General features: G+C 40.8%; 3 protein-coding genes, 1 long non-coding RNA gene and 1 pseudogene across 13 annotated transcripts in view; 1 reads left to right on the forward strand and 4 right to left on the reverse strand.

The window, feature by feature from the left end:
- Positions 1 to 655, reverse strand: part of xxylt1 (xyloside xylosyltransferase 1) — a 27,550-nt gene extending 26,895 nt beyond the window's left edge. Inside the window, exons 1-2 of the mRNA XM_061826208.1 lie at positions 541 to 655; positions 190 to 408 (exon numbers count right to left, since the gene is read on the reverse strand). The gene's annotated coding sequence lies outside the window, so the exon portion shown is untranslated. The remainder of the gene's footprint in view (positions 1 to 189; positions 409 to 540) is intronic.
- srsf11 (serine and arginine rich splicing factor 11) lies at positions 520 to 11,522 on the forward strand. 7 transcript variants are annotated; one of them, XM_061826200.1, is made up of 13 exons: positions 520 to 648; positions 763 to 894; positions 1,398 to 1,531; positions 4,176 to 4,285; positions 4,358 to 4,444; positions 4,510 to 4,556; positions 4,628 to 4,761; positions 4,874 to 4,949; positions 5,904 to 6,032; positions 10,351 to 10,437; positions 10,571 to 10,642; positions 10,701 to 10,866; positions 10,942 to 11,522. In XM_061826200.1, the coding sequence occupies exons 2-13, from the start codon at positions 773 to 775 to the stop codon at positions 11,155 to 11,157; spliced, it is 1,380 nt and encodes a 459-aa protein (XP_061682184.1). In that variant the 5' UTR covers positions 520 to 648; positions 763 to 772; the 3' UTR covers positions 11,158 to 11,522. The 7 variants fall into 7 exon arrangements, with proteins under 7 accessions (XP_061682184.1, XP_061682185.1, XP_061682189.1 ...); XM_061826206.1 differs by lacking the exons at positions 520 to 648; positions 763 to 894 and adding exons at positions 2,232 to 2,326; positions 3,829 to 3,948 and having other exon boundaries at positions 1,492 to 1,531; XM_061826203.1 differs by lacking the exons at positions 520 to 648; positions 763 to 894; positions 1,398 to 1,531 and adding exons at positions 2,202 to 2,326; positions 2,790 to 2,844; positions 3,829 to 3,948.
- LOC133504049 (ankyrin repeat domain-containing protein 13C-like) overlaps positions 3,102 to 24,520 on the reverse strand; it is a 55,405-nt gene continuing 33,986 nt past the window's right edge. For 2 of the 4 annotated variants that reach the window (XM_061826195.1, XM_061826194.1), the window contains 7 exons: positions 22,834 to 22,978; positions 20,354 to 20,485; positions 18,852 to 19,013; positions 15,920 to 15,999; positions 14,724 to 14,822; positions 14,077 to 14,177; positions 13,050 to 13,290 (listed from right to left, as the gene is read on the reverse strand). In XM_061826195.1, the coding sequence (XP_061682179.1) occupies positions 13,160 to 13,290; positions 14,077 to 14,177; positions 14,724 to 14,822; positions 15,920 to 15,999; positions 18,852 to 19,013; positions 20,354 to 20,485; positions 22,834 to 22,978 (850 nt within the window). In that variant the 3' untranslated portion in view covers positions 13,050 to 13,159. Of the gene's footprint in view, positions 3,222 to 11,730; positions 13,291 to 14,076; positions 14,178 to 14,723; positions 14,823 to 15,919; positions 16,000 to 18,851; positions 19,014 to 20,353; positions 20,486 to 22,833; positions 22,979 to 24,520 lie in introns of those variants that run through there. The other 2 variants (XR_009795890.1, XM_061826192.1) reach the window with 2 other exon arrangements.
- Positions 19,019 to 19,839, reverse strand: LOC133504055 (uncharacterized). Its single transcript, XR_009795891.1, has 3 exons — positions 19,506 to 19,839; positions 19,341 to 19,424; positions 19,019 to 19,157 (listed from the first exon to the last, which is right to left on the reverse strand). It is a non-coding gene; the product is annotated as an uncharacterized LOC133504055 (long non-coding RNA).
- LOC133504154 (5S ribosomal RNA) lies at positions 21,997 to 22,115 on the reverse strand (annotated as a pseudogene).

Raw genomic sequence — 24,520 nt, forward strand, 5'->3', positions numbered from 1 at the left:
ACCAGTTGGCCAAAAAAAGGCGAAGCACAATTTGCTTCATAAATGTGATAGAATAATTATTTTCTAAAAAAGTGTCTCATGAGAAGTTATAGTAGTTTTATGCTACCCCGCTACGCTTAGTAGCCAACTTAACGAAAACACGTGTGTAACACATGTAACTATTGAGAATTGTAAGGTAAATGTGCATACCTTGTTGTCGACAACAACAACAAAACAAAACAAACCAAACAACGAAAAGAAAAGAATGGTGTGGCTTAGTTATCCGACATTTGGAGAGGTCTGATTTGCAACAGCAAGCAACAGTCAAGCTAGCAGCAGCAGCAGAAGACCCACAAGCTTGCTCACGACACGCCCACCAGCATCTGGTCATGTTGCGTGGACAGTTTGGGAAATCCGCTCAACAAGTCACTGTTAAAATGAAAACAAAACGAAAAAAAAAACACGAATTGGTCATAGCTATAATTGCATCACGTTTATTTTGAAATCACATGGCACACTATGTTGGATTGACTTTGTTCTTCGGAAAACATCAGGACAAACCCTTAAATGACGATCTTGTTCTCTGTCCTTGAACGCAGCAAGCCTGCTTCCCAGTTTGTCCAGTCGCACTGATGCGTTGACGCTTTTTGCGCATCTTCGTTGCCTCAGGTGCGACAGCGTCCCGTTTCTACTAAAACTGTGTTTCTATCCGGATTTGCTCAACGCTACCTCGCTTTTGTTTTTTTTTTTTTTTTTTTTTTTTTGGCTCTCTTGTTTAATAAGAGTCGGCGAGATGAATTCCAGCACACACGTCATTCAGGTGACAAACGTCTCCCCGAGCACAACCTCGGAACAAATGAGGACTCTCTTTGGCTTTCTGGGGAACATAGAGGAGCTCAAACTCTTCCCACCGGAGTGAGTATCTTTGGGGAAGGTTTGCCGTTTCGCCGGGGAAGCTCCAGTGGGCCTGTTGGAAGCTAATGCTAACGCTATGACCGAGACGCATCTGTAGATAATCACCGCTACAGTTTACCAAGTACCGTGGAATTATCATGTCCGGGTTAAATTTGTTTCATCGGGGCTTTTATTTTTCTGTGACCTTCTACTGGCTCGATTGTATAATAAGTAATAAACCTAACCCAGGGGCGTCGCTCGGCCTTGAGTGTTTTTTGAGGGGGTGGGGGAGGCTTTAGCTGTTTGGTAGTATGTTTTTTTTTTTTTTTGTAATAACTCAACATAAAACCCAGTTTCAGCCCACTAAAAAAGTGTTTTGCTTTTTTGTTTTGTTCCATGTCGACATTTTTTTTTCCATTTTATCAGCTCTGGAATTTGTCTATTGAGGTGTTATTATTCAGTGAAGACACCATGGTTTGCCCTCGTTTCTATGCTTTGCACAACATATGTGTGTTTTCTTCCAGTGACTCTCCCATGCCTGTGACTTCACGTGTGTGTTTTGTAAAGTTCCTTGAGTCTGAGTCGGTGGGAGTCTCCCAACACTTGACCAACACAGTCTTCGTGGATCGGGCCTTGATCGTGGTCCCGTTCGCAGAAGGTTGGTGTCCCCTTCCTGTCTCTGACCGCTGATTGGACATCACCCAATGCGTATTTGATGATGTGATCGCACAGCGACAGCCATTGTGTTCTCTTATTTTTGATTCTTCTCTGACAAATCATATGTAGCTAATGAGCAGTCTGAGGTATTACTTAGGAGGTATTTAGTAAAAGGAAAATGTACATTTATCCATTTTGTCTTGCAATCTAGCTATAAACTTCTCTCTGCTATTTTTGTTGTGGTTTTCATAGTGAACAAGTCAATTGCAGAGAGCCCCTTCCTTGCTGGCTGAAAGTGGTCCATTGCCGCCATCAGGAGATTAGAAAAAATATGGCACCAGGCTTGCAACCCCCTCTCGTCTTTCTCTCAAAATTATTTTTTTCCCAATATTTAGGGAGTATCCTCTTAGATATACTCACGCAAACTCATTGAATTTATAAGAGCAGGATTTAGACTTATCAAGACACTTTTCATCCCCAAATCAAGATATTTGGGACATCCCAACAACCATATCTCCACATGTATGTGCAGAATTCTTGTAGTAATCACATGACTAATACAGCTATTGTATTCCAAAAATGGCACTAAGTAGTCTTTTTTTCTTTTTTTTAAACCTGAGCGTCTCCACACATACCTCTTCAAGGGTTGAGTGCATCTCCCATTTTAACAGTGGTGTTTCTTTTGTTGTTGTGTTTTACAGTTCTTTTTCCTGGTTCAGCCAGCCCTATATACCAGGCCCTGCTGCAAATGCCACCAACCGTTTTGTCCTCAGCAGCATTATCCTGTTTCTCAAGTGTCAGTTCTGTTGTTGCTGTGCACGTGTGTATGTGCGTGTGTCTCTCTGGAAGAAAAAAATACTGTTTTCAGATTGAACAACCACGGATTGATCTTCTCCATAAGGGCTTCCCATTTTAAGTTGACTTTTTTTTTTCAGCTTTGGGCGCATATTAATGTTTTCTTTTTCTAAACATGTTTTTAGCTGGTAATAACCTTTTAAGAGTGTTTGATATAGTTACACGTTCTCTATATTGTGTAGAGTTGTTGACAAAACCTAGAAGTTTGTATTTTGTTGCCAGGTAGTTATTGTTATGTTACTACGATACCCTATTTTTTCAAATGGAGGCCACCACCTTTTTTTTTATTTTTATTTTTTTTTAAAACTTTGGTAGATATCTTGGTGTTTCAAAGTTAAACCTTTCTGGTTTCACAATACAGGCTTTTCCAAAAGTCATAGTTGCTTTTTTCTGATTCGTTTCAGGTATTTGGACAGATGTGAGGCCACAACGTCAGACAGCTTCGGCTTTTCTGTTTTTGTAAGCACATCATTCTCTTGCCCTTGACTTCCCAATTGACATTCGAGCAGTGTTTCAAAATTACTGCCTGCCAAAAAGTTTTTCTGCCCCTGACTACAATTTCTGGTATCCTTTAAAACAGGATCAGTTCTTGATGAGCCACAAAGCAGATGACCTGCTTCTGTAGTACCACCATTGATGGAAAACATATCTTAGTGCAGGCATTTTCCCAAAGCCAAGGAATGCGTATCTTGAGGGCTGCATTTGAAAACCACTGTAACAAAAACTCACGGTTCAGTGGATGTGTCGGAGCCTGATAAAGCTTTAGCTGTAACTGCCTCAAATTGTGTAAAAGCACAACGCCGAAGCCGGCAGCCTTACGTCTCTCTGAAAGACACCTGAAATGAAATGCAAAAAGAACAAAGGAAATGTGACTTTTGGAATACCACCTCAGTGGTCGGAACAATTTGGAGTTCAGTTAAAATGTTTTGGAAAACCTAAAGATGTGTGTGTATGCTGTAGTGATATTACATTACATGTACAATTAATGGCTTTGTAGTATCAGGCTTGAACTGATTGATTCACTTTACATTTGCACTGGAAACTGGAAGTCAACCAACATCACAAAAGGGATCTTGTTTGACTTTGAGATTCCACTGTAATTATAATTCTCTGATTTAATATAGCCTAATGTGTACTATTTATTGCATTTTTTTGTGTGAAAAGCAACAAAAACAGTTGAAAATGACGATAAAAAATAAACACCTGTATAGCTGGTACTCTATTCATGTGAGTGAGTGCAGATGGGCCCCGGCCACTCTATGAGGAAACAAGCTCTCTTGTTTAATTTATTTTGCAAAGTGACTTTCAACAAAATCCCAGAAAAGGTAAATGAATGAGCCTTTTCTGTTTGTGTATTGGTAAGTGCTATTGAAATGTTCCTCTGTTGACACTCAAATCACAAACTTTGTTTTTTGTATCTCAATGTTTCTGTGTGCTTTATAGCGAAGCAGCCGGCGCGAGTCGATTGTTCATTAAACACCTAATGAAAGTTGAGAGCACATCCCACGGGACAACCGGCTGTGCTTGCTTACGTTTGGTTCATGACTTAAAAAACAAGCGCAGGTGATAAAATCTTGGCAGTGTTGAACAGTGTGTCTTGTGACTATTCAACTCCTAGCTGCTAATCTTATAATCATACTGACAAAAGAGCAACAAGTCAGGGATTTAGATGTCCAGACTACGTGCATTTGTAAAATTAAGATGTGGTGGCTTGTCTGCAAGTCTTGTATTGTGGAAGTTGTACACATTTGCTGGTTTGCTTGTGCTGAAACCACCTCCCTCTTCTCCAGGAGTCATTCCTGATGAATCTAAAGCTATGTCATTGCTGGCTCCGGCCAACGCCGTGGCGGGAATGATGCCTGGGGGGGGCCTCCTTCCAACACCCAATCCTCTGTCTTCTGTGAGTTCCCACAAACACATCTAAGCAGCTGCTGCTTTCATGTGAATTGATGAATTATGTATCATGTTTAAGGTGGGAGGAACATCGTTTGGTGGTCTCGGAGCTCCCAACTTGGAGCAAATGGCTGCAATGGGAATAGGACCTAACATGAACCCACAGGTGATCAGTTGTCCTCCCAATTGTGAGAAAGTGAACACAGCTTCTCATGATGTTGGCTCTTCCAGGCTCTCTCTACGGACTTCCTGAAGCTTATACAGTCCATGGATCCAAAGTGAGAACTTAAACTCCCCAGTAGGTCTTTAAAACAAGATTTAATCTTCAAACTTATTGTGGTTGTTGCAGGTTGAATCCACTTGCAGCTGGCCTGAATCCAAACCCTGGCTTGAAAAATGACAGTTCCAACAAGGAAATTGAAGAGGCCATGAAGCGAGTCCGAGAGGCCCAGTCTCTCATTTCTGCTGCCATCGAACCAGGAAGTGAGTTTCCCCCCCAAAAAAGTCACATACTGTCTATAAATATTCTGTTCTAAGATGCTTTGACTTAGTCACCTGTGAACTGTATGTTCTATTACTTTTTTTTTTTTTGTAGGTAAGAAAGATGATAAACGAAAACGATCTCGCTCACGGTCACGACGCAGACGCTCCAGGTCTCGCTCAAGGCACCGGTAAAATACTTCTTTTTATCCACAGCAACTTTTAGTGACAGGAAATGCTATTCCTTCACATTTAAATGCTGTTCTGAATGATCAAGAAATGTAAAAGGAGCATGGTTACCCAAAACGTCCAGGAACTAACACCTCTCGGACAAACGTTTGTACCACACTCATAAAAAATGCTAATTCAGAGCGAGACTAACTTGTGTGGGCATTTTTTTCCCCCCAAATTAAGTTAAGTCAATAAGAACTTGAACTAATAAAATAGCCACAGGGTGTTTACTATAACTCTCCGTCACTGCAAGGTCATGTAAATATTTTAGGATTAGTGTATGCACTTTGTTCTGTGTGCTATTTAAACATTATTTCATGACAACACATACCATTCATTTAAGATATCACAACAGTATGATTTTTAATAGAAAAGCAGTGCATACAAATTTAATAGCTTGTTCACAGGAAACTTCATAGAAGAATAATTATAAAAAGATTAATCGACAGGAGTAACTTGTTCATTTTGATGGATTACACTCCAAACTACCCGTGTGATTAAAAAAAAAAAATGCTGCACAGTTATCAATTATTTTAATTTTAATTTTTTTTCCAAGCTTAATGCATATCACACCAAAATATATGCAGGAGAAATAAAGCTGTTATTTTTGTTACGAAACTGTACTATCTGTAACAGACAATGTGTGCTTTTAAAGGTTGGGCCTGGCCTGTTTAGTGGTGTAAAACTGTCTGTATCTTTGTGAAATTGCCTGCTCATGCACTCAGCATTAGTTTTCTTGGCCAATGTCAGGTTGGGTGTGACTACTTGGTGTGTGTGAATTTCTGCTAAAGTGTTGGTGTGACAGCTTGAATTGTGTTCCACCTGACTGACTGAATGGGAAAAAAAAAAAATATATAAAAATATATATATATTTTTATATAAAAAAAAATATATATATTTTTTTTTTCGGGCAGGCGCTCCCATAGCAGGTCTCGGAGGAGGTCACGTTCGAGGAACAGGAGGAGGTCCAAGAGCCCACGGAGAAGAAGGTCTCACTCACGAGATCGAACCCGCCGCAGCAGATCAAGGTTCACGTCGCAAATGTACTTTGTACACGGATGCTTGTGTATTAACTACTTCTTCTTTTCCTTTCGGCTTGTCCCGTTAGGGGTCGCCACAGCATATCTTCTTCCATCCAAGCCTATCTCGTGCATCTTCCTCTCTAACAGCCACTTTCCTTATGTCCTCCCTCACAACATCTATCAACCTTTTCTTTGGTCTTCCTCTCTCTCTTTTGCCAGGGAGCTCCATCCTCAGCACCCTTCTGCCAACACACTCTCTCTCTGGCCTCTGAACATGTCCAAACCATCGAAGTCTGCTCTCTCGAACCTAGTCTCCAAAATATCCAACTTTAGCTGTCCTTCTAATTTCTAACTCTATCCATTGTGCTCACTCCGAGCGAGAACCTCAACATCTTCATTTCTGCTTCCTGTTGTTTCTTCAGTGCCACCGTCTCTAATCCGTACATCATGGCTGGCCTCACCACTGTTTTATAAACTTTGCCCTTCATCCTGGCAGATACTCTTCTGTCACATAGAACACCAGACACCTTCGATTGACCCAAGCATTTGATGTCGTCCACCCTCGCTATCTCTTCTCCCCGGAGCCTCATTCTTCCCGCTCCACCGCTCTCATTCTGTTTTACTTCAGTTAATCTTCATTCCTCTCCTTTCCAGAACATGTCTCCATCTTTCAAATTGTTCCTCCACCTGCTCCCTGCTTTCACTGCATATCACAATATCATCTGCAAACATCATGGTCCAAGGGGATTCCAGTCTGTATTAAATTTTAATTGACTTCTAATTAATAGTGGCTAAAACATTAAGTATTTTGTTGCACTTACCATGATTAGGGCCACGTGTAGGTTCCAGCCTATCGAAGCTGACTTTGGATGAGAGGCAGGGTACACCCTGGACTTATCGCCAACCAATCACAGGGCGCAATTAAAGAATCAATGTTAAAAAATTTATCCCTCTTTGACAATCACAGTCTCACATAATGTGTTTTGTCTGTGAAACATCAATGAATGACCTTTCACACTCACATGCACACCCTTGGACAATTGAGTGTCCTCAGTGAAGCTAACGTGTAAACGCTACACAGGAACGCCAGAGTTCCAATCCGAACCCTGAACCTTAGAATGTTGAGATAGCAACGCATATTTATTTGTATAGCACATTTCATACAGAAACTAACTTGATGTGCTTTACATGATGAAAAACATTTGAAAACCCCCCCCCCCCCCAAGAATAAAATCATTTAAAACAGAAACAAATAAAAGTACTAATAAAGATAAAAGTACAATTGAAACAGTAAAACAAATATTAAAAATACAAATATTCTAAAGCATGAGAAAAAGTTTTGAACGTGGATTTTAAAACATTCACACTTGGGGCTGCTGTCGCTTCTGTTGGCAACTTATTCTATTTGTGTGCAGCATAATAGGGAAATGCTTCTTCACCATGTTTGCTTTGGACTCTGCGCTCTACTATTTGACCTGAGTCTATTAACTCAGAGCCCTACTGAGCTTATGCAGGTCGAGAAGTTTCAACTAGATATAGTCTCTTCTCTACACACCGCTTGGGCTCTGGCACCAGTCCACTTGAAAGGGGTGTGGACTGTGTTACATTGGGGTTCACACCGGTCGATGAGAGGGTAGCCTCCCATCTGCCTTCGGTTGGGCGGACGGGTCCTGCCTAGGCACCACAACAGTTCAGCACTCCCTCGGGGGAGTTCACCTAGTTAGTTAAAAAGCTCCTCGGTGGTAGAGCGCCGGGGGTGGATGACATTCACCCGGAGTTCCTAAAGGCTCTGGATGTTGTGGGGCTGTCCTGGTGGACACGCTTCTGCAACATCAAGTGGACATCGGGGACAGTACCTCTGGATTGCCAGACTAGGGTGGTTGTCCCCCTTTTTAAAAAGAGGGACTGGAGGGTGTGTTCCAACTACAGGGGGATTACACTCCTCAGCCTCCCTGGTAAGGTCTATTCAGTGGTGCTGGAGGGGTGGGTTCGTTGGGATGTTGAATCTCAGGAGTAGTTTTTGTCCTGGCCGTGGTACAGTGGACAAGCACTACAACCTCGGCAGTCCTGTGGGGGGTCCTTTGGAAGTATGGGGAGCCAAACCCCCTGATACGGGCTGCTGTTATGACCGGTGTCAGAGTTTGGTCTGCATTGGCGGCAGTAAGTCGGACTTTCGTTAGTTGGACTCCTCCAACGCTGCCCTTTGTCGCCAATTTTGTTCACAACTTCTATGGACAGAATCTCTAGGCATAGAGGTGGCCCGTTTGGTGGCCTCAGTATTGCATCTCCACTCTTTGCTGATGATATGGTTCTGTTCGCTTTATCAAGCCGTGAGCTCCAAAGCTCCAAAGCTGGTGAGGTGTTCTGGGCACGTCCCACCTGAAAGAGACCCTGGGGACGATCCTGGACACCCTGCACAGACTATGTCTCTCGGCTTGGCTGGGAACGCCTCGGGGTCCCCCTGGAAGAGCTGTAGAAGTGGCTGGGAAAAGGGAAGTCTGGCCATCCCTGCTAAAGCTACTATCCCCATGACCCGACCCAGAAAGCGGTATTAGATGGATGCTCTGATGTCTTTGTTCTGGTCAGAACCAAAGCTGCAGCATTCTGATTGACCTAGAGCCACTTAAGCCTTTTTTTGGGGGGGAGGGGGGGGGTCCAGTCAGAAAACCATTACAATGTTCAAATCTACTTGAGACTAAAGCATGGATGAGCTTCTCCTGGTGTGCTTGACACACGGAAGCCTTCACTCTGTATATGTTCTTGAGATGGTAAAAGGCAATTTTAGTAAGTGATTTGATATGATAGTTGGAAGTCAAGTCAGAATCTATCAGAACACCAAGATTTCGAACTTGATGTTTGATATATAAAGGTAGTGACTCCAGGTATTTACTAACAGCAATCCTCTTTTCTTTATTCCCAAAAACAATTACTGTATCTGTTTTGTTGTGGTTTAACTGAAGAAAATTTTGGGTCATCCAGTTATGTGCTTGAGACCGTGACAACACCTCACTCAGCCTGTAGTCATCTGGAGACATTGCTAAATATAATGGTGTGCCATCTGCATAGCTACGATAGTCAAAATTCAAGTTTTGAAGAATTTGACCCAAGGGTAGCATATAGAGGCTAAATAAGCGAGGTCCAAGAACTGACCCTTCAGGGACCCTATAGGTCATTTCCATTTGTTCCAACCTGTTCAGCAGTACATTATGGTCTACCTTTTCAAAAGCCGCACTGAGATCCAACATGACCAAAATTGACACCTTTTTTGAGTCAGCATTGAACCTTATATCATTTAGCACTTTGAAAAGAGCAGATTCTGGACTGTAATGAGTTTGGAAACCTGATTTTACACCATAGGTTTAACATTTCACTGGTTTATGTTTGCGTGCAGGGCTTGTTCTACTACTAGAATTATTAATTTATAATGCACCCACCCCTCCCCCACACAATTTGTCAAAAGTCAATAGGGTGCATTATACATACTGTAGGAAAAGGAATCACGGCTATGGTGTCTTTGAACAAGGGCCTGATACCCCTGACTGTTTCCCGGGCAATTCAGCTGCCTCCCTTCTGTTCCACTAGCAAGTGTGTTTACTGTGGTGTGTAAAATGCAGGGATCAAATTTTGTGTATATACACACATGTTCATGACAATAAAGATGATTCTTCTGAAGAGGAAATGGGGTGGGGGGGACACTTTTGCATTTTATAAGTGTATAGGGCCAACAAGATGTTGAGGTGCACACTTTCATTTTAATATTCCACCGCCAGACGGTGGTTATGACAAAAGTGTAGTGTACACTTACACTCCAATACGGCAGGGATACATAGGATTGCATCTATGTACAGTTGTATATCCTGGATTTAATTTTTTTTCTTTTTTCATTTGACTGATCAAGAACCATCAATTTCTCAATGGTTAACTTTTGTTTAATAGTAATGCTTTTCTGAATTGCTTGACAGCTGAATTTGAATCCCATTATTTTACAGAGGCCTTCGTTTTCTTTACGTAATTATACCCATCTTACAAATTCTACCTGTGTAATCAAACATGATTACACAGTTTTCTCTCATTTATTAAATAAAATTAAGGTCTGTGTTGAATTTCAAATTTAAGAGCAAGTAAATAAAAAAACCAAGTGATATGTGCTCAAATAAAGTGCTTAACTAAGATGTTTTGATCATTTGGAGAGAAGCAAAATCAGGCATTATACATGGGTAGAAGGGTTTTCCAGAATTTTGAGGTCAACTTCAGTGTGCATATTATATGTAGGGTGTGCATTATACATGAGAAATTACAGTACATTTAACCACAATGTCATCTTGACTTTTGTGCACAGAGACAGGAAGGAGGAAAAGTCCAAGAAGAGGTCAAAGACACCACCCAAGAGCTACAGCAGTGCAAGGAGGTCTCGCAGTGTCAACCGGTAAAAACTGCAACGCAAGTCAGTTGAATACCCTGTTACACCGAAAGGAACAATGGAGGCCTGTTCATCAGTAAAAGATGACAAATCTGTTTTCCGTCAAGTTTGTCACATTGTCTGCCTGATCTTGTTTCAGGAGGCACCGGCGAAGCCGCAGTGTATCCAGGTCTCCCAAGAAGCACTTGACAAGGTCTCCATCGCCCAGACGGTGAGTGCTCAAGCCATGTCTTAATTTGCCTCCGTCAACTAGATAATTGTGTGTGAAGGCACAAGAAGGAGAAGAAGAAGGACAAGGATCGTGAGAAGGAGCGAGATCGAGAGAAGAGAGAGCACAGGGACCAAAGTAGAGACCAGAGAGAACGCTCATCCAGGAAGAGGAGCAGAGACAACGAGCGTGACCGCAAGTCAGACAGTGAAAAAGGCGATGTCAAGGTTAAATAGGCTGACGAGCTCTATTTGGATTAGAGCGGCTGACAGAACCATGTCACCTAATTGCGTTGTTTTCAGGTGACGCGGGATTACGACGAAGAGGAGCAAGGCTATGGCAGTGAAAAGGAAATGGACGAGGAAGATGATGACGACGACGAGAGGAAGAGTGACTCTGACTCCGCCTCATCGCCCAAGGGTCTCGACGAGATGGGGAGAGGCCGAGGCCCCGCCCACAAAAAGTCCAAAATTAATGGAGACGATCACCATCAGGAAGACATGGAAATGAGCGACTAAAATAATTCATTTTACAAGGCATTTTTTTTTCGTAGGATACAAATTACTGTGCCTGATCAATTGAAGTACAAACAGTAGAGGTGTAGAATGAAGGCGTTATGTGTATAATAAGATATAGTTAAAAAGAAATCTGTACTTTTCGTGCTCAAGTGTCTCTTGTCACAGACTACATTGATTGGTTTTCAGTTGCTTGGAAAATTTCATGTCAGGATGATTCGTCTTGACAAGTTTAAAATGCTCCTTTCTGATTATTTAGCCTTTCCCATCACACACCTAGTCACTTACAGTACATTTCAACTCCTTTATATGTGTACGTAGAAGTTTGATAGTTTTCAAAGGAAACTAATAAAATTTGACCAAATTAACATCTCTGTGCATGTGGGTTAACTGTTGATTCACAATTTTTTTGAAAGAACAAACCAGAGAATTTAGATATATTTCCTTTAAAAACACTATATACAAAAATAGCAACTTCCACTATGTTACAATCCAATATATTGTTGGATCAAGTCGTGACACAACAAGGAAAAAAAAAAAATCCACAACTTGAGTAAATCACCAGAGGACACATTCCAAAGGGGAGGGGGGGGGGTGAATTTAGAGAACATATTTGTTGGAGATTTAAAAAAAAAGATCGTTCATTCCCTAAAATGCCCACTCATTATACAATTCCAGTTTTGGAGTTAAAGATGACTCCCTTCCAAAAAAAAAAAAAAAAAAAAAGAATCCATAGTACCAGGAAAAAATGCAACATCTACAACATTGTCTCAGAGTAAGAATATTGGAAATGCCATTTTCAAGGTTGTAAGTTGTGCATTTAAGAACTGAAAACAAACAAAGTGCAGTGGATGTGCCAAAAAACAAAACAAAACTGGTGAATTCCATGAAAACAGATGAAAAACAATGCATACACGATGTTCCTCTAAAAATGACATCATTTGAAATATATCTGCATTTCCCAGGCAAAAAATATTGACTAGGTTTCATGTTTCTATGCTGTGTCCAAATATACTTTCTAGTTAGTGTACTTTTATTGAATTTCTTCAAAAATATAACTGCACTGTTGCTTGACCCCCCCCCCCTGGCATAATCTAACACAAAATGTCATTATTCACCCTTAAAAAAGAAAAAACACTAAACTGAAGTTTAACAAACTAGTTTTTACACATCAAAATTTGACATAAGCAAAGTAAGAGTTTAATATACAGTATTACACTGAAATGATGTCATATTTTGGGGAAACACCCTGTACAGTGACTGATTTTTAATGAGTATGAGTACACCTGGGGAACTGCCTAAATGTTAAATACATAAAAAATGACCAATTCTTACAAGGCTAACTTCGCGTGTATTCACTTATGTACAACGCTGAATCATACCACTGCTGTGAGTCAGCAGGCCAGAACCACAGACACTTGTCTTAGTCAAAATCAGTTTTTCGCAAGTCCTCGCTTAACACACACGCCATTTACAAACTTTCACAAGCAACAACGCCTGTTTCCACCAAGTAGTACCGTTTGGCAAACGTTTTCATTGTCAAACATGGGAAGGGGGTTAAAAAAGTGACAAGCACTGTACCATTCATTTTTCGACACACTGTGCCGCAGTCGGGTGGTACCTTAAGTGTGCAGCGAAATGCAATGCAATGCACCTTGCTGATTGATTGACTAAGAACAACAAAAATTGTGCTTTTTACTCCCCCTCACAAAGAAAGCCTGTCATCCATATGGCAAGAGCAAGACACTGTTAAATACAGTACAGTTGTACATTGTGTTGTACTACAGTGTTGCCACAAACTATTGAGCCATATGCTCCCTCTCCCACTTGGTGGAAACATGGCTTTCAATATCCCAGCTACTTTCTTTTGTCCAGCTGGCTGTGGAGACATTTACCTGCAGTATTTGAGGTAAGGGAGCCGTTAAGAAACGCAAGGTTATCATGGAAGAGTTGATGTTTTTGTAGCGTAATAAACGTCCTTCCCTCCAGCCCGTTGAAGGGTGGGTTAGAGATCCGGGAAGCGGCTGGGGTCCTCTTTGTACTCGCTGGGGATAGTAAAAATGCTTTCGTCAAAGCTGTCGTAGCGAAACTCCTGAAACGTCACGGTGGCTGTGATGGTAGGAAAGACTGGGATGTCTGCAGAGATAACATTCAACATGCTTTTTTTTATTATTGCAGTTGCTACTTCAGCGTATCACAAGACAAAAACAGTGGTGCCCTGAGATGCGTATTTCACATTTGAGTCCTTGTTCACGAGATATTTTGCAAAAAAAAGTATGGGATTCCTATTCCTCAGTCTGTGTGTTTACCAGTAGCTTAATGTTAAAAATCAAGGCAAAACCTAATTAATAGACAAACAGCATCTCTATAATGACAAATATTACTGCCGCTTACTCAGTTGTGACCGGGTCTACATATGTCTACATGTTTACATTATTCTGCCCCCACATGGCCAAGGTGCACCGAGGAGAAGGAGCAGCACAATGTCCATCACATTCAGGCAAAAAGTGAGGCAAATAGTTTAATTCTCTACATTTAAGTGTAATTATTACCATGTGTTTTTATAATGTGCAAAAAAAAAGGGTTTTGTGGTGGCTGGAATGGATTCGTGGTGTTTCCATTTATTTCAATGGGGGAAATAGTTGAGATGCAAGCGTTTTGAGTTATAAACCCAGTCACACTGGATTAAACTCTTATCTCAAGGCACCACTGTACATTCTGCTTTGACATACTTCTCTTGAAAATTACACGTTAGTTGATCATATTAAAAGTTGACGAGAAATTGACTATGCAGAAGATAATGGTTTTATAACACCAACAGTTTGACACTGGAATAGATTATTTCTATTTTCTGTTATGTCCTGTGGTGAAAAACGTGATATTTTTATGTTTACTTTCGGCTATGCAAGGTGGTTTTCCTACCGAGTTTGACAGGAAAGCCAGGAGGGAGCTTCATCTGCACAAACTCCCTGAGTTTATTAAAGTGCTTGAAGGGTGCGATCACCTCCAGAACATTCAACAACCTGCAGGCAAAACAAACAAGAGTCAGATGTAGCAAGACAGCCGTTTAGTTACCGGTACAGCTCATTGCGTAGTCATATTCACAGTATACTTAGTTTCCTTCCAATGATATTTACGAGTTCTATTTGCCCAAGACATATTTATTCACATTTCATTCAGGCTTGACTTATACTGCAAGGTTTAATTCAGGGGTGTCGAACTCACTTTTGTCACTCGCCGCATTTTAAATTCGGTTATGACTGCGAACCCATAAAAATCTTTAATTGCCTCATCATATTTACACCCGAATTTTATGAAGTAGTTTTGGAATCAGAAATCAAGGGTAATGTGTTTTTCAGCCATCATTGGTCACACAAAAATGCTTATATCTCAATGTTATCATCTATGATATATGACAATCTGAAATTTTGGTACAGACTCTTACAAGAATAATAGAAGTTGACACAGAATTTGCTTTGCGGGCCAAATAAAGTCATGTGGTGAGCCGGATGTGGCCCCCGGGCCTTGAGTTTGACACCTGTGATTTAATTGAACCATAAACAACTTACGAGTCAATGCTCAGGGGGAAGTCTTGACTCATGGCTATGGTGGCCTTGAAGTTTTTCTTACTCTCTTTGCAGAGCAACTCTCTGCCCAGTTGAGGAGGTCTGAGCGACAACATGACAACAACATACAAGTCACACTGTTAATAAATGGTCCCATGTTGACGACAGACATCCTTGCTCTTCACAACCAATTATTTTGTCACATTTTCATTCAGTACAACTGGACCCTAAAATGAGGTCCAATAGAGGATATGCATGGACTTTCAGTATTATCCAGTAGCTACAGTTCCACCACACTGCAAACTACAGACAATGTATTTTCAAAATAATACCACTTTTTTTTTAATCATCACATTTTTAATACAGCTCCTGTATTGTATTCATTTTACTCTTGCGGCAGGTGAGTAGTGTCATAACTAACTTATTCCAATGGATACCGCTGTGGTAAAAAAGGTGAACGTTAGATTATAAAGTGTATAAATTAGCATTGCTATGTACTGGCATTGGTAATTTTCTTGGTGAGTCTTCCTGCCACGTCTCCTTGTCCTTTCTCTGCCGTGTCATAGACCAGAGAACCCGGACACAATTTGCCAATGAAAGGAAATTGACAATTGCCGTTTTCATCTCTCCACAATTTTGCCTGGCGGCTAAAACATGATATGATATGATCAGGAAATGAATCTATCCATTCATTTTTAACAGCGCATATAGAATTTGTGGGTGAGTTGGTGATTATTCCAGCTGACTGGGGCAAGAGGCAGGGCACACCCTAACTGGTACACTGAGGGTAAAAATCACAAATCACACCCACGGGCAATTTCTTCAGGAATATGGGAGGAATTAAAAGCCAGAACCTCTCGAACCCCGATGCTTGCACAGAAAAATTATGAATACAGTAATTCAACAGCTGTTTGAATAATGTAGACAAAATGTTTTGGGCTGTTAGTTAATAACAGCGAAAATGGAACCCTGAAGCAAAAGAGTACATCACACATAAGCGAGTCCTGTGCCTGTCTGTGCAGGTGTGAACCAACAGTCTACCGACAGTGCTGTATGTGGTTGGTGAATCTTCACTTATGACTCGGATCACTTCTTAATATGCAGGAGAACCCAATAAAGTACTGCGTTGAGAATCAAATTTCCATTTCCATTAGTTTTTCTTAATACGCCTCAAAGTGGTTGCCCGTGTCTGCACCTACTTTCCATTGTCAGCAGTGATGTACTCTTCCCAACATATGGTGTTGGGCGAAGGCGGAGTTAGAGATGGTCTCCTCACAGGCTGAAGAGTACGTAGATGGAGAAAGAGAAAAATCACATTAGTTGGCACACAACGTGGTCTCACAGTCTACACATTGATGTGATGTGATGTAATTACACTGTATTAGAGTATGTCACATTACGTGTTTGCATACAAATTCTGTAATTTAGTGCCGGGGTTACTTTGCGGACCGTCCCCGCAATAGACAAAATCTATGTAAGAGTGCCCAAGTATTTATGGTATTATTTACACCCAATATTTTGGATGGGAATGTGGATATAGTATTTGAAAGTTCATTGGATCTAAATATAGTATTGCATGTGAGCTGCAGTTATTATTTTTGTCTGTTGGGGTTCCCATCAACAAGTTTGTGGAAGGTTACCCAAAACGTGTGTCCCAAGTCATCCAGCTCAAAGGAAATGGTACTCGAAAGAAGGAAATGTATGGAACATATGACCTTAAAGAAAAATAATACACAATTCTCTCTCATGTTATTGAGGCAATTAACATTTTGGTGCTCGTGACTGACCTAAAACAGGAGAGGTTTTGTCTGATTTGATTTCAGACAGTGAGACAAAAAATTAAGTGTTTTTGCACAGTGTGTATAAACTTCTGGCCTCAATTGTATTTGTCCAAATATTTATTATCTTTAGCTGCATCTGGCATTAAAATGAACAAAAATACACTGAAGAGACAAGGGGTCTAATATTTTTTTCCATGACTATATTAAATACTTTTCTTTTTTCTTTTTCTTTCTTTCTCTAATCTAATAGTGTATTAGAAGCTTCCAAACTTTATATTCATGGTTTTAGTGTGCAGTACAGTATTTTTGTATTGGACTTCATTGAATTCCTCCCATTGTACACAATACAAAGAGCACCCACTCAGTGCTGTGCAGTTTTTCTTTTCGTTCCACTTTTCCCTTTCCATTAGGGTGAATTTTTAATCTTCTCAAACTTGCCAATTTCCGGGTTGGTCTCTGAGGACGAGTGTAGCCAATGGTGGATGGATGAGTTTTGTTTTCATCAAGATAAATGTTCTTTCACCACTAGATGGTAGCGTATAGCATAAAGCCCAATCACCATGGCGGCTGTTTTGCCCCCGCACAGACAATCGACCTCAAAGGTCACTCCAAGGCTGGACCGGTTGAGCCAGTGATGAGGTAAACTGCATGTTTGCACGAAGCTTGAAGGACACACATTTTCTCGATGCCCAAAAGCATTGTCACTCTTGGTAATGATGCTTACTTCTGTGATTGTTCCATAAAAACAAATCATCATGCAAAAACACCCCCACGGGTGCGACACCCTGTATGGAGTTTTGTTGGAAATTTAACACTGCAGCAGTGTGTAGTATTTGTGTTTGGTGATGTGTTGGTGCGCCACATATATACTGAGTAGTGTATAAATTTCTGCCACTACAAATAAAAAGCCTTTGGTAATTTCTATGGGCCATCTCTTTTCTTTCACACACTCTGGGCTCTCCTCCCGCAAGTAATACCACTCGTAGGAAGGCTGAGGCTCAAAGCTTAGACTCAGACTGGTTGTCATGGAAACAAAAGCCAGACTCGCCTTTTGTCTCAATACAGTATGGTGTGAGGTAAGACACTTGTTGACTTGCAAGAGATATCTGATAATTTCAGTGACACAAGAAATATCTGTGAATTTGACAAAAGTATGTCACAAACAAGTGATAAGAGTCCTGGGAATCGTCTTAAATTACAAAATATTGTATTTTCATGATTATAAGGAGCACTTAAAAGTCTTAATTAAATATTTTCCAAAATTGATGGGGCGCCTTATATGTGAACCGACACAAAATTTGTAGCTGACTGGGACCTTTTCCTGCGTACACGCTACTTATGTCGAGGAAAAGCAGATGTGTGAGAGGACAGCATGTGGACATTACAGAGGGAAGGAAGTGTGGGCGTGGGAGAGGTCACTAAAGGTACGCCCCCCGGAAGGGATATAAAGCAGGTATGCGTTTTGTGCTAAACAACATCGCTTTGGCTAAGGACCCCCAAAAATGGCACCAACGAAGGAACAGGAGACTGACAATGACGAGTGGGAACCTGAATATAATACAGTGCGCCTTATATACGCGTCAAATACTGAAATTGCCCTAACCCACTAACCCTAACCCATAGAATGTGTTTCTAGGGCTTCATTCGCTCTCGACATCACACAAAAGAATCCAAATTTCATGTGAAACAGACCAATGGTAGATGAGTTTGGTTTCATCAAATTAAAATGGACACGGCTTTTCTCTATGGACAAAAGCATCATTCTTGGTAATGATGCCTACTTCTATCACTGTTCCAGAAAAACAAACAAGATATGTAGCTGCACCTAAGCAAATTTGTGCAAATTAGTGTTGTTACTAAGAGTAATTTCCTGAGTAGTTTTCTTCCTGCGGACTCTCTGGGTACATACACTACTTGTCAAACACTATCATTGGCTTATAGGGTAGTTAAAACTGTTGAGCTTTGCGAACCCTGCCTAGCAACAAGCAACTGCGCAGACGTCGTATGTAGGAATGAAATTCAACACTATTGATCCACATCGTTATTTAAAACACTATTGGAAAAAAAATGGAGTTTGAAAAATCAAAGAAACTACAATTTCAGATGTTCGTTTTTTTTTTTGGCAATTCACAAACAATATTAATAATGACCCTGTCTTTACATCAACTCCAAATCAATCATATTCATCCATCCATTCTCTGTACCGCTTATCCTTACTAAGATTGCGGGTGTGCTGGAGCCTATCCCAGCAATCTTACATAGACGAGGAAAATGTAAAATAGATTCTACATGATGTTCTAGGTTGTGGTTTCCTGGCAAGCATCATGTTGATCTGTAAGACATGACTTACCTCAAAGTTTTGATCAATGAGGTTCCCTCCTTTGCTCAGACTCTCCATAATGGCTTTGTTCCTCAAAATGTCCTCCTCGCTCAGATGCTCCCGCCTCTTCCTGGACTCCAGCACCAAGCCGTTCACTGAGTAAAAGTCAGCAAGGAAGTTTCCAACACGCTCCTGGAAATAGAAAATGAACACACATAAGAAATTGAAGCAATATACAGTGAAGAAAATATGTATTTGAACACCCTGTTGTATTGCAAGTTCTCCGACTTAGAAATCATGGAGGGGTCTGAAATTTTCATCGTAGGGGCATGTCCCCTGTGAAAGAGATAAGCGAAAAAGAAAAAGCCAGAAACAACAATGTAAGATTTTTTTAACAATTTATTTGTGTGATACAGCTGCAAATAAGTATTTGAACACCTGAGAAAACCAATGTAAACATTTGGTACAGTAGCCTTTGTTTGCAGTTACAGAGGTGAAACGTTTCCTGTAGTTGCTCACCATGTTTGCAAACACTGCAGGAGGAATTTTGGCCTACTCCTCCACACAGATCTTCTCTAGATCAGACAGGTTTCTGGGCTGTCGCTGAGAAACACAGAGTGTCAGCTCCCTCCAAAAATTTTCCATTGGGTTTAGGTCTGGAAACTGGCCAGGCCACGTCCGAACCTTGATATGCTTCTTACAAAGCCACTCCTTGGTTTTCCTGGCTGTGTACTTCGGGTCATTGTCATGTTGAAAGACCCAGCCACGACCCATCTTCAATTCTCTGACTGAGGGAAAGAGGTTGTTCTCCAAAATTTCACAATACATACCGCGGTTCTGTCGTCCTGTCCCATGTGCAGAAAAACACCCCCAAGCCATGATGCTACCACCCCCATGCTTCACAGTAGGGATGGTGTACTTGGGATGGAACTCATCATTCATCTTCCTCCAAACACAGTTAGTGGAATTATGACCAAAAAGCTCCATTTTGGTTTCATCCGACCACAATTTTTTCTCCCATGACTCCTCTGTAACATTCAGATGATCATTGGCAAACTTAAGAGGGGCCTTGACATGTGCTTGTTTAAGCAGGGGAACGTTCCATGCCATGCATGATTTCAAACCATGACATTTTACTGGATTACTAACAGTCAACTTGGAAAGACCTTAGAGTAGAGGTGGACTTTTAAAGGCAGACTAAAAGGTCTTTGAAGGTCAGAATTCTAGCTGATAGACAGGTGTTCAAATACTTATTTGAAGCTTTACCACACCAATAAATCGTGAAAAAAACATACATTGTGATTTCTGGATTTTTCTTTTTAGATTATCTCTCTCACAGTGGACGATGAAAATTTCAGATCCCTCCATGATTTCTAAGTGGGAGAACATGCAATATAGCAGTGTGTTCAAATACTTATTTTCTTCACTGTATGCATATTTCCCCCCAAAGCTCTGTTTCCCTTTGTGACAATTGGGACATCCCACTTTTAATGCCCACATTTCCTGCAATGATGTTGTCAACTACTACCAACCGTTTTGTCTTCTCTGAAGACCCAACCGCTTTGTGCTCTGGAGAAGGTGATTAACTTTGTGGAGAGTGTGGCCGAGTACACGTCACTGCTCATCAGAATGTCTACTTCCTCTTCTGTCTCCATCTCTGACTCCTGTGGATGTGAATTACGAGTGTCAATACAAGCTTGTGCCATATGTAGATTTAGTGGGATTCTGTTTCCCGTTAAAAACACCATTCAATTTTGCATGCGTACCTAACGAAGGATGCAATGAGTGCATCAATAGAAAGTTGCAAAGTGGGTGTCTTCAAACAAAAGCTACCATGTCCTAAAATGTTACACAAATCTAGATGTGAAAACCATGAAATAAAACCTGGAATTCTTGAACTTTTGTCTCATGTTCACTCTTTGATCTAAAAGTTAGATGTTTTCAGTATACAATAAAAACAAAGGAATTGATCTTGCCATTGCAAAGCTTTTAGAGGAGTTTGTTTGTAAAAGTCTCTGCGATTATATGAAGAATGGGAACACTGCTGGATTTACATACAGTATGTCTGATCTTAAAACGACACAAGCATTGTATTTTTGAATTAGTGTTCAAATGAATTTGTTGTTTCGCCAAAAGGATATTGCTAGCCAAGACGTTTATTGGCCAGGCAGGCAGGCTGAGCGTTACTGTATTTGTTTGGAGTTAACTAGAGGCTAGTGCTGTAAGGAAATATTGGTAACATCTGTCACTACTATGTTGCTTGAGGGAAAATATCACCCCTCTTAACTGTACCTAGAAAAATTTGAATATAAATACATGCAATTTTTGTTAATAGCAGTCCGCAATCCACCCAATTTGGATCCGCAACCCATAGTTGTGAATCAGTCATTTTTCCAACCTAACTTTGAACAAGAAGCAGTGCACACTTTGCAATGTGAGTCAATTGCAGAGCGCATATTCACCAACAACCATTCACACCTACAGAAAGATTTGATATCTAATAAATGTAATGTGCATGTTTTTGGAATGTGAGAGGAAGTCTCACAAAGTATAGTACTCACTAGTGTTACTTCCAATGTTCCCTCTAATTTTTCATCTGTCGGGGCATACAGACAAGCTCCCTGAGCCCACTGAGCACCACTGTGAGCAACGTCAGAACTGCTCACTATGGCCACACACCAGTATCACTCCTGGGATCATAGAAAGTTTCACGGTTTATTAAAAGAATCAAATTAAAATAGCAATTTCCATTAGTTTACTATTACCAGTAGTAGAACTCATTTGGCCAACTCACACAGTTTTATAGCTGACTTAATTTCCTCCCTAAATTTGATATATATGACTACCATTTAGTGTACTGTCATGTCTGTGCTCCCATCTACTTTTAGGATATGCCAGGGTGCATTTTTAAACTTACAGATAGTCTCTCATTGATTGAATTCACAAATTCAAAGGCATAGTTTTTGCTTCACCAGCTTTCTAGTGTACTCACATACTTTGCCATGTGATCGTGGATTTGTTGAACTGACAGCATCCTTCATCTTCTATTCCTTTCGGCTTGTCCCATTAGGGGTCGCCACAGCGTGTCACCATAGAGGAACCCATATTTGTTTGGCACAGTTTTACGCCAGATGTCTTTCCTGACGCAACCCCTTTGCATTTGGCCGAGGAGAGAAGCTTACAGCACCTGGTATTCCAAAGCGGTCTCACATCCAAGTACTAACCAGGGCCAAACCCGCTTAGCTTCCAAGATCTGACGAGATCGGGCGTTCTCAGGGTAGCATGGCCGTAAGCGTTGAACTGACAGCATTGATGCATTAATTTTAATACCAAGTAAAATATTGAGAACTTTAAGTTGCTCAGAGTCAGATTTTTGTGTGTGTGTTTGACAGCTGGTTCTTTTTCTCCCGCTCGTTTGTATTGCTTGAGGTAGTCCAGCTTCCATTGACAACTTTAACTTCGCTGCATGTTAGGCAGAGCCCTTTTTCTCACTCTTAAAAGAAAAGATCTCACCCAGTTTCACCGCTTGTTCTTCTATTTGCACATACTACAACAACCTTTCCACAGTTCTTTTTTTACTTTGGTTCTGGGAAGCCGATGCATCAGATTCACTACCCGCTTGTTTCGCCATGATATGGGGTTAGCATTAGCATTGCTGAACTCCACCGCACTGTTATTGTTATGGAGTGTGTACGAGCACAGCACATGCGCAAGTACTGTCAATGCCGTGATTGGATGCGTAGCGTATTTCCACCGTATGGTAAGATTTGCTGGACACCTGTCACTCACCGAATTACACACATTATATACAAAAAACTTTAGATATCAAATTAATTTGCAGTGCATTCACTGCGCCAGATAGGTTTTCTTGAGAGCTGAGAGTATGCGAGAAGTGCGCAATTGTGCAGCCGTGCATATAAGAGGGAACATTGGTTTCTTCAATCATATTGTCTGAAATTCTAATGCTTCGAATGAACAAAGTGATTTAGTTAGATTTCAGTGGTTCACAAACCTCATGGTGTATCCGCTGGTAGACTTTCTGCTCATTGTCCAGCACCACAAAGGACTCCGAAGGGATGGCGTGGCCGTTGAAAATGAAACTAAGGTCACCGCGCTGACACTTCATATCAGTGAAGTCTATCAAGGTGGTGTCCAGTCTAGAGACGTGGAGAAGCAAAGGGTACACAAAAAGAAAATTAAGAAAATTCTTTTCAGTAGTTCTTACATGGCCTACAAAGCAAAATAATACAAACAAATTTTATCATATTTACAGCGTACACAATTTTTCCAATTAAGTAAATTTCCCAAGGTGTAAATCTCACCAGTTGTTGGGAACCCAAGTAATCCAAACATTAAAAAAAAGAACAAATAAACTCAGAAATCAAGTTATGTGTAAGAATGTGAGATGACAAAGGGAAAAAGTATTAAATGCGCCGACTAGTATTTGATTAAGGGTTTGTACAAAAGCCCATTTTTGCAATGACAGCTTCAAGACAGCCCCTGTATAGAGAAATTAGTTGCATGCATTGCTCTGGTGTGATTTTGGCCTGTTCCTTCACATAAGCAGTACTTAACTCTTGAAGGTTCCGAAGGCTTGTTTTATGAACCTTCAACCTTTGGCTTCAAGTCAGGTGATTGGCGGGGCCATTCCAACAGCTTTATTGTTTTATTTGAAACCAATTGAGAGTTTCCATGGAAGCAGGTTTTGGATCCTTATCGTGCTGTAATATCCACCTTTGTTTCATTTTCGCCATCCTCATAGATGGCCACAGATTTTTGTCAAGAATGTGCATTTGCCCCTTCATTTTTCCTTTCAATTGCAAAGTTTACCAGTATCAATTGCTGAAATGCAGACCCACACCGTCATGTTCCCACCTTCACTGTTGGTATAGTGTTTTTTTGGGGAATGCGCAGTGTCATTTCTCCTCCAAATGTGTTGTGAATTCTGGCATCCAAGCAATTCAACTTTACTCTCATCCAACCAGACTCTATTCACGCAGTATTTAACTGGGTTCTCGAAATGTTATTCAGCAAACTTAAAACAGGCTTTGACATTTTGTTTTTTTTTTTGCTTGCGTGGTGATCATGCATGCAGGCCATGGCGGATGAGTGCATTACTCCTCATTCCCTTGTCACAAGAGTACTGTACTTGATATCTATCTCCAGGTCATTTTGAAGTTCTCCACAGGTGGTCCTTGGCTCTTGGAAAACTCTTCTGATTGTTGTCTGCACTGCTGTCAGAAATCTTGTGAGGTGCACCAGATGGAGGCACGTTTATGGTGGTGTGATTGATTTTGCACTTACATATTACAGCCCCAAACGTGCTCACTGGATTATTCAGAAGCGTAGATATGTGGCTGTAACCAATGCCATCGTTATGTTTTGCAACAATTACAGTGTAAATAAATTCAGTGTTTATTGCAGAAGAATACTGTCACACTGAAAATTTTAGGAAAATGTTACCTTCAACTTCAACTAACCTTCTTCTTTCGGCTTGTCCCTTTCGGGGTCGCCACAGCGTGTCATCTCAGATGAACGCACATATTTGTTTGGCACAATTTTTACACCGGATGCCCTTCCTGATGCAACCCTTCTTAGGGAGTTGAAGCCCCAGTGGGATATGAACCCACAAAGAAAATAAAAAAATCCCTGAATAAAATATTTTTCATTAAATCACCTGTTCCACAATTATTGCCACC

This window comes from Syngnathoides biaculeatus, chromosome 7 (genome assembly GCF_019802595.1).
Source record: "Syngnathoides biaculeatus isolate LvHL_M chromosome 7, ASM1980259v1, whole genome shotgun sequence".
In the NCBI taxonomy this organism is placed as follows: domain Eukaryota; kingdom Metazoa; phylum Chordata; class Actinopteri; order Syngnathiformes; family Syngnathidae; genus Syngnathoides; species Syngnathoides biaculeatus.

Bases quoted from the DNA above. Each gene is read 5' to 3' on its own strand.
- srsf11 (XM_061826200.1), top strand. From the start codon at position 773: ATGAATTCCAGCACACACGTCATTCAGGTGACAAACGTCTCCCCGAGC. The intron at 4,950-5,903 runs GTAAAATACTTC...TTTTTCGGGCAG, and splicing joins AGGTCTCGCTCAAGGCACCG to GCGCTCCCATAGCAGGTCTC. The intron at 10,867-10,941 runs GTTAAATAGGCT...CGTTGTTTTCAG, and splicing joins GTGAAAAAGGCGATGTCAAG to GTGACGCGGGATTACGACGA.